The following is a 9,502-nucleotide window of genomic DNA, read 5'->3' on the forward strand; positions in this document are numbered from 1 at the left end:
ATGAAAAAAAAAAGACCTTGCATAAATAAATATGTATGTAATTATCTTCGCATCGTTGTTATTTTATGTTGTTTTTGAGGCATATTACAATTGCATTTCCAATGACTGCATAAATTTGAAGCAATAAAAAAAACTAAATAAAAGTTTTGAACAAAGTTTAATGAATGATATTGGTTGAAACATAAGCCCCGACGTGTTTTTCTGTTTGGAATTTTCATTTAATAATTAAAAAAACTTTGAAAAATAAGTGATTTGTGTTGTCTTAATTAATTAAAGGAATAATTAAAGCATTGGGTTGTTTTGTTTTATTAACAAAAGTTGTTTTTATTTGACATAATTAAGTTCAAATAACACAATTTTTTGGTCAAAGTGTCGATTATCTTTATTAAATTGCATCTCACGTTTTTAAGCAAACGTTCGAAATATCTAAGTTTGATTTTTCATTTCTATAGATGCCAATGTTATCATAATATATATGTTTTCAGAAATAAATAAATTTTTTTAAAGAAAAAGAACATAGTGGGAAGAAAATCAAAGTCTAATTTTGATAATATTAGGCTTACATTTGCAACCCAACGAGCCTTAAACCTAGGATATAGGGGGAAAAGTAGTGGAATTTCAGTAAAGGTGGTCATATATATATTTGTTCAAAAAAAGTATAAAAATTATGGATAAAAAAATTAATATTTTAGTGCAAAGTTTTTAATGTTTATTAAATTAAATGGTAAAAGAATAGTTTTAATTTAAATGAAAAAAATTATGTTTTACTGGAATTAAATAAGAATCTAATACAACTATCTATGGGGTACCTATATATTAAGTTGTTTATTATTTTCCCTCCTTTCAAAGAAGTCGGCATAGATATTTCATGTCTCCATCATGAACGAACATCAACCAATGGCAGCCGAAGTAAATTGGATCCACATGAAGGCCAAAACACATTCACAATTACCAATAATTGAAATAAATAAAATAAAAATAAACTAAGAATTATATATACAATTAAAATAAAAATAAAGTGGGAGGATGAATCTGGAGGTTGGATTCGTTGAGAGTACCAACCATCTACACTCGATTTCCGATATTATATATAGAGATTAAATACGTAAATAAATAAATAAAGTACTTAATTATTAATAATTTATATATTTTTAATGAAAAATTGTAAATAATAATGTCAAAAAAGCAACAGCTCAGAGCTTAGATTTGTGGGGTCCATCCATTTTTTCTCTCTAGATTTGGTCGTCCCCATCCTTTCTTCCTTGATGTGACCCCATTTACCCCAGCTGCTGGCTACCTTCCATGTTAACGGCTCGGCTCGGCTCGGTGCTAATAAATTTTTTTACTCTTTTACTTGTAATAAGCAGCAGGCAACTTTCTCTCTTTCTCTATCTTTCCCTTGCTTTCATTTCTCCCTCAGTGATCACCAATATTTCCATTGCTGGAAACAGAAAAGCGCCTCTTCCTCAAAAACCATGAAAAGAAAATTTCATCTTTTAAATTCTCAACTTCTGCAAACAAAAGTTCTATAAATACCCAAGGCCTCTTTTGAAACCGTTGGACTATGCTAAGGAGAGAGAGCTCTGAGAGAAGAAAATCCAAATGCATGTAGTAATAATAACACTGCTGTTTGGTTCTTTTAGCTTGTATCCTTTGCATCATTTTATCTTTGCTTTGTGAGTGTTCAGAAAGATCTGAGTTAAAAAAAAAAAACTTATTGGCGAGGGGCTGAGTAAATCGTTATCTTTCAAGTTGAGATCTGTTGGCTGTTTTCGCTTGCTGGTGTTATTGGTTACAAGCTTTGAGGGACTTAAAAGATAAATACTGTTGTTTTGTTCACACTTTAAGGATCAAAACACCAAAAGTCTTTGTTTTTGGGAGGTGAAATGTGGGGCTAACGTGTTGGAACATTAACAAGAGCAGATTACCTTTTTTTTTGTTTTAGCATTAAGTTCTGGTTCAAAAGAACAGCACTTGGGGTATTTGGGTGGAGAAGAAGATTGATTGCAGGCGAATGAGGCTGAAAGCGATTGTCTTTTGTAGTAAAACCGGTTTCGGTTGAAAAAAAGAAGAAGCAAGTCTTGTTTTCTAGTTGTTGTTAGAAGTCGTGTTTGATGGGTAAATTGTCAGGTTTTTTATCAATTGGAGCTGGTTCTTGTTAGGCGTAGTGTTTTTAACTTGTGTAGACAAAGGAGTAGAAACGAAGATTTTTAAGTGTGGGTGTCTTTGTTTGAAGGATTTTGGTGCTTCATTGGTGTTGTTGAAGAAGTGATTTTTGTGGTGGGAATCCTCTTCTGAGTGTATTAACTTGGGATTTAAAGTTTTTGTTGAACTATTCACAAAAAAGAATGAGGCTTTCTTCAGCTGGTTTCAGTCCACAAGCTCCGGAAGGTATGGTTCTTTTTTCCAAGGATTTGCTTATGTTTCTTGAAAGCGGTGAAGGGTGTGAGGGGTGGCAAAGTTGAAGTTTTCATGTGGTTGTAATATTTGGCTTTGTTTATGGCTTGAGAAAATGCAGGAGAAAAAGTTAAAACAACTCCATACAAATAAACTTCCATCCTTCAGTGGTTTTTTCTTTTTTGAAACTCTCAACTCTCAAATGCAAAGCCATTTTTTTCCTTCTTTTTTTTTTCTAATGAAGTGCCCTTTTTTTAAAAAAAAACTTTATTCTGCTTTTATTTCATTCGTAGATTTGTCCATTTCAAGCTGAGGTTTATTATGGTGTTATATCTTATTGAAGTAGTGATTTCATCATGTCTTATACGGGTTTGTTTCTTGTGCTCTCTTCAAGCGTTAATTACCTATGTTTCTTGGGAGTTCGGATTTTCTATCTTTTGGCATCCCCTGATCTTAATATTACATGTTTAGTTTACTAAGTGGGGGTGTTTGTAATCAATATTAGCTCAGTTTCATTATTTTTTAAAAAGCAGTTTTAAATTAATGCAAAAATAGACGTTGCAGGAGAGAAGAGAGTTCTGAACTCTGAACTTTGGCATGCATGTGCGGGTCCTCTTGTTTCTCTACCTCCGGTTGGAAGTAGGGTTGTTTACTTCCCACAGGGTCATAGCGAACAGGTTCGTATGCTTGAATTTGAAGCAGATTTTGTGTTTTACAGATGGTATGTATGCATCAATTTGCATTTTGCTTAATTATGATTGTTTCACTATCTTTTCCTAGGGAAAAGTGAAAAAGTTATTTTGCAGCATAGCATTATTACTGTCCTTTTCCCATTAATTGAAAGAGTGTAAATAACAGAAGGATGATCTTCAAATGTCTTCTTGTCAGCACTAAACACCGTCTTACTGTATGTCTCATCTGCTTTTAAGCTTACCGTAATTGATCCTCTAGTAGATCTGTAGTGGATTTGTGTCTATCTTATCCTTAATAAATTTCAAACAAAATTGATTGAGTGATAATTCCTACATTTTTCTCCCCTTTTGTGGGGCTGGAATGGCTTTCTTCCAGATTCCGAGTCCCCTCTGGTGTCTTGATGAAAGGATCTGGTTGTTTTTGTTGTTCGATATACTTGGAACTTTGAAAGCTATTTTCTTTTTGTTTAGGATTGGCATATAAGCACGCATTTGAGTGATAATAACAATTACCAGTCTATACTTTTGATGTTCACAAGCATGAAATGTTTCAAATACATATTTTTTAATGTAAACACATATGAGACAACTTAAGGTGTTGACAGTTAATTCTCAAAAAAAGAAAAGAAAAGAAAAGAAAAAGAAAGTGGTTTCCCTTTCTCTATAGCATGCCGGTCTTAGAATCATTGGCATATCAGATGTATTAAGTGAAGTTATGAACATAGTTTTCTCCAAATATAGTGGTCCATTCCATTCTACTTGAGTAGTCATCATATTGGGTAGCCAACTTGCTTTTTGAGGCATTTATTGATGGTTTTCTTTGTAGGTAGCTGCATCAACCAACAAGGAGGAAGTGGATGTCCACGTACCTAACTACCCAAGCTTACCTCCACAACTTATATGTCAGCTCCATAATGTCACCATGCATGTAAGGCTTGCTTAATTTGGTTTTCTGATGATATTTGCGCCTATAGATTTGTTTCTAAAGCCTTAAAATTTGTCAACTTCAGGCAGATGTTGAGACAGATGAAGTATATGCACAAATGACATTGCAACCACTGAATCCGGTATGTGCTTTTGTCTGTGTTCTCAATGTGATGTTGTCAGTCTTATTGATTGCTTAAAGTATTGAATGTTATTGTTCCATAGCAAGAACAGAAGGAGGCTTACCTTCCAGCAGAATTGGGCACTCCCAGCAGACAGCCAACAAATTATTTCTGTAAAACATTAACAGCCAGTGACACAAGCACTCATGGAGGGTTCTCTGTTCCTCGCCGAGCTGCTGAAAAAGTGTTTCCCCCACTGGTAAACTGTTGCCACCATAGGCATTGATGTCCTCTTATGCTTTTGATTGCATTTTTCCTTTTTGCTCAGTCAAAATAAAATTTTATTGACTGCAATGGTTTATTTCTAATTTTTTGCTATTGATTGCCTCCAGGACTTCTCCCAGCAGCCTCCTGCTCAAGAGTTGATTGCAAGGGACTTACACGATAATGAATGGAAATTTAGGCATATATTTCGGGGTGAGTTTATTAGGAATCCACCTGTTCAAATATGACACTTTATAACCAAGAAATGCTATTTTCTGCTTCATGTTCCCTTTTAAAGTTGTAGAGAATGGTTTTTTTAATTCATCATGCGTGCTGAAGAAGTTAGAGTAATTGTCATATACACAATTGACAGTACCTTAATTATAATTCTGGCCGTTTTGTGCCATATAGTGATTTGATTACTACAATTGTACTTATCAGTTGTTGATTTCTTCCTTACAGGTCAGCCCAAAAGGCATCTCTTGACAACAGGATGGAGCGTATTTGTAAGTGCTAAAAGACTAGTTGCAGGTGATTCAGTTCTTTTTATCTGGTAGGTAGCTGGCTTGTCTTCCATCGTATCTTACTTCTGCTCGTGTTATTGGTATTTTGATGCTCAAACCAACATATTAGGTTATTTTGTCAGGAATGAAAAAAATCAATTACTTCTTGGCATCCGACGAGCTAATCGACCTCAAACTGTAATGCCTTCATCTGTTTTATCGAGTGATAGCATGCACTTAGGGCTTCTTGCTGCTGCTGCTCATGCAGCTTCAACAAATAGCCGCTTCACTATATTTTATAACCCAAGGTATGGTGCTATTGCTATGCATCTTACTAATCATTGAAGTGTCCATTCTAGTGATTTCTCAGCCCCGTTAAACTTATGCCTCTTCTATTCAGGGCTAGTCCATCAGAATTTGTAATACCTTTGACAAAATATATCAAAGCTGTCTATCATACTCGAGTTTCTGTTGGTATGCGCTTTAGAATGCTGTTTGAAACAGAAGAATCAAGTGTTCGTCGGTAAGTTATTATACCTTTTCACTTTTTACATTTTGTTCTGAATGTTTAAAGTAGCTTTCCTTACAAAAGTCAGATTATCATTCTTTTAGCGGCGAACTGGTGTCTGACTGCCTTTTCATCATAAAATGATTAAGTTGCAGCTATGGCACGTGTTAATATTAGATCTGTTGTTTTATTAATGCACTTTTCTAATGCCTTGGTCAATCATCTAACAATTCACTGTCTCTTTCTTTTGTAACCTGTTTCATATGTTTACTTTTGAACATTATAGTCTGTGTGTGATGGTTTTGCATTTACCAGATACATGGGTACAATCACTGGCATAAGTGACTTGGATCCTGTCCGGTGGCCAAATTCACATTGGCGATCAGTCAAGGCATGTTGAGAATGTTTACCTGTATATTTTTCATTTTGAGAATCTTGTACATTTTTTGTTTTAGATTTTCTATCAATGGTGATGATATTTTGTGGAATTGAACTTATTCATGCAGGTTGGCTGGGATGAATCAACAGCTGGAGAAAGGCAGCCTAGAGTCTCCTTGTGGGAGATTGAACCATTGACAACATTCCCTATGTATCCATCACCATTTCCATTAAGACTTAAGCGACCATGGCCAGCAGGATTACCTTCTTTCCACGGTATGCTAGTCTGCTGCTAAATCCATCGCTGTACAGCTTCAACCACTTGTTTTATTTCTCTTATACCTGTTGAATGTGAAATTTGAAAAGCTTATTCCTTTTATTTGTGTGTGATTCTTTTGACATTTTTATTCCTTTTAATTTGACTCTCTTGTTCTTAGGCATCAAGGATGATGGTCTAGGTATGAATTCTCTGCTTATGTGGCTACAAGGAGATGCAGGTAGAGGAATGCCATCTCTGAATTTTCCAGGGATTGGAGTTACACCGTGGATGCAGCCAAGGCTGGATGCTGCTTCCATGCTGGGTTTGCAGACTGACATGCACCAAGCTATGGCTGCTGCTGCTCTGCAAGACATGAGAGCAGTGGATCCCTCCAAATCAGCAACTACTACCCTTCTGCAATTCCAGCAACCCCAAAATCTATCCTGCAGGCCTGCTGCTTTAATGCATTCCCAGATGTTGCAGCAGTCTCAGCCTCAGGCTTTTCTTCAGGGTGTTGAAGACAACCAACATCAGTCTGAGACTCAGGCTCAAACCCAACCGCCTCTTGTTCAGCAACAATTGCAGCAGCAGAATTCATTTAATAACCATCAACACCAACAGCAGTTACAGCATCCGCTGTCACAGCAACACCAGCAACTGGTCGATCATCAGCATATTTCTACTGGAGTGTCTGCCATGTCACAGTATGCTCCGGCCTCACAGTCCCGGTCGTCACCTTTCCAAGCCATACCTTCACTATGCCAACAACAGAGTTTTTCTGACTCAAATGGGCACACCGTGACCAGCCCCATTGTATCTCCCTTGCACAGTCTTTTGGGATCCTTTCCCCAAGATGAACCGTCCGGTCTGCTCAACTTGCCTAGATCCAACCCAGTAATAACATCTGCAGCATGGCCATCTAAGCGGGCTGCTGTTGAAGTTCTGTCATCTGGATCTCCACAATGTGTTCTGCCCCAGGTGGAACAGTTGGGGCCCACCCAAACAAACATTTCTCATAATTCTATTTCGTTGCCACCCTTTCCTGGCAGGGAGTGCTCGATAGACCAAGCAGCGGGTACTGATCCACAGAGCCATCTCTTATTTGGTGTTAATATAGAGACTTCATCTCTTCTATTGCAAAACGGGATGTCAAGCCTTAGGGGAATTGGCAGCGAGAGTGACTCCACTACTATACCTTTCTCTTCTAATTATGCGAGTACTGCAGGCACTGATTTTTCAGTTAATCCAGCAATGACACCTTCCAGTTGCATTGATGAATTGGGATTCTTGCAGTCTCCAGAGAATGTGGGCCAAGAAAACCCACAAACCAGAACCTTTGTTAAGGTCAGTTGCCTCATGTTTTAGATTAATGAATTTGGCTGGTGTTATGAGTTCCATTTGGCTTGTGAATTTTGGTTCTTTTGCATATTGGAAAGTTTGATCTGTTGGCAGTTTTATTGCCTTTGTTTTACCGACAATTATTTTGGTTCTTTGTAATTGACGTAAATGTTATTACTATGGAACAGGTTTATAAATCAGGGTCCTTCGGGAGGTTGTTGGATATCTCCAAATTTAACAGCTACAATGAGCTGCGCAGTGAACTCGCACGCATGTTTGGCCTTGAAGGCCAGTTGGAGGACCCTTTGAGATCAGGCTGGCAGCTTGTATTTGTTGATCGGGAGAATGACGTTCTTCTCCTTGGTGATGATCCTTGGCCGTAAGTTTCCATTCCCCTTCTATTGTATGGATATAGTTTCATCTTGAACTCTAGGATGCATGTCAAGTTCTTGGACCACTTGATCAAGAAATTGTTGCATTCTACCTTAAAACACTTTTGACGTGCATGCACATACATCCACAAGCACGTGTACGAGAACTTGGGGTAAATTTCAACCTTTTGAATGCATGCATTTAAATCTATTTTGGGTTCCACATGCTAAGTTCTTTTGCTAATTCCAAACTTTACTTTATATTCCGTTTTCCACCAGGGAGTTTGTGAACAGTGTGTGGTGCATCAAGATACTTTCACCGCAAGAAGTGCAGCAAATGGGCAAACGAGGCCTGGAGCTTCTAAACTCTGTTCCAGTTCAGAGGCTCTCGAATGGCAGTTGTGATGACTATGCGAGCCAGCAGGACTCCAGAAATTTGAGCTCTGGTATTGCCTCTGTGGGGTCATTGGACTACTGAATAATCTTTACCTGTTAAGATGTTATTTTTCTCCCTGTAATGTTAGTGTGCCTCTTGCAATCCTTATATGGAAAAGAGCTGCCTAACTCTAGCTGGAACTTTATAATATAGCATATATATACACATAAGTTAAATACTGTAACTATATGAGATCTTCGTCTCCTTTGTTATGGAAATATGTACAATTCATATTTATTAGGATATCAAAATATTTGTGAAGCAAGCTTTAGCTTTTGCCATTATATATTCTTCTGTAGTCCGAAACTTATTTAAGATGAAAATTACTGAACAAATGACGAGGAGCTCGAAAGCTTCCCAAGCATTGAAACTACTAATATATATCTGATATCAAAGTGGGTCTCCTATAGTAATTAGTTGTCGAAAACCAACCATTTCTGAATTGCTTTAGTGTGAAAATGGCCCACTCTTATTCATTTTATTCCAACTTTTTGAAAGTGAACATTAACTATCATCATCGGCTGGCTCATAAACCGAGCTGGGGGGTTTGCTGAGTCACACCCTTTTCTTCAAACATATCCTGGAAACTAAAAGGTCCTGGTGTCGGGGGCTATAATAAATGATGCCACCTTGGCTGGGAAACGTTTGATGATTTCTATTGCAGTTCTTCTGGACGACACAATGATTATGTCATAACTATCTTTGGGATGATAATCTTAAATCAAATTGAAAAGTTTCTGAAGATCAACAAGACAAAAGAAAATCCTTTTCTCCTAGGTGTTAAACATCGTATCTAAGACATGTTTTTATGCCTTCTAGCTAAAAGAGCAGCTGATAAAAGATGTCTGCTGCAATACTGTCTCATCAAATGCAACTAATGTGCATGAGATTTCTAGAAAAACGTTCAACTTATTATTATCTCTCACCTGGAATTTTAGACAAAATAGAACTGTTTTCGTGGAGAAATAGAAGGCAAATCACATGCAACAGATGAAATGGACCGATAACTCTTTGGCCTAACTGATAGGCCAGGGTTGATGTCGGTAGACTTGACATGTGAGCCACGTTTCCTCATTCTTCTACCCTCGAGTCACAAGCCAATTTTCATGGGAATTTATCCCACTTGTGGATAAAGTTCAGTGAACTTAGAGGAGAATTTAGCGTGTAGGACTTTGATTTTATATGTGTCATTTTTTTAAGAGACGCCATTAAAGAAATTTAGAGTTCGAATCTCAACACATGATATAATTATCTTTGTGAGTTAAAAAAAGGATAAAAATATAAGATAGTAGTTGAGGTATCTTGTTTTA

The 9,502-nt window shown here is 37.0% G+C and overlaps 1 protein-coding gene across 2 annotated transcripts; it reads left to right on the plus strand.

Moving 5' to 3' along the window:
• The first annotated feature begins 1,389 nt into the window (after window positions 1–1,389).
• LOC107958298 (auxin response factor 6) lies at window positions 1,390–8,457 on the plus strand. 2 transcript variants are annotated; one of them, XM_016894017.2, is made up of 14 exons: window positions 1,390–2,391; window positions 2,953–3,074; window positions 3,916–4,017; window positions 4,100–4,156; window positions 4,239–4,394; window positions 4,528–4,612; window positions 4,862–4,952; window positions 5,046–5,210; window positions 5,303–5,425; window positions 5,726–5,801; window positions 5,917–6,064; window positions 6,226–7,391; window positions 7,574–7,764; window positions 8,036–8,457. In XM_016894017.2, exons 1-14 carry the CDS (start codon window positions 2,349–2,351, stop codon window positions 8,232–8,234), a joined length of 2,724 nt encoding a protein of 907 aa, XP_016749506.1. In that variant the 5' UTR covers window positions 1,390–2,348; the 3' UTR covers window positions 8,235–8,457. The 2 variants fall into 2 exon arrangements, with proteins under 2 accessions (XP_016749506.1, XP_016749507.1); XM_016894018.2 differs by having other exon boundaries at window positions 2,962–3,074.
• The last annotated feature ends 1,045 nt before the right edge of the window (window positions 8,458–9,502 follow it).

This window comes from Gossypium hirsutum, chromosome A05 (assembly GCF_007990345.1).
Source record: "Gossypium hirsutum isolate 1008001.06 chromosome A05, Gossypium_hirsutum_v2.1, whole genome shotgun sequence".
Taxonomy (NCBI): domain Eukaryota; kingdom Viridiplantae; phylum Streptophyta; class Magnoliopsida; order Malvales; family Malvaceae; genus Gossypium; species Gossypium hirsutum.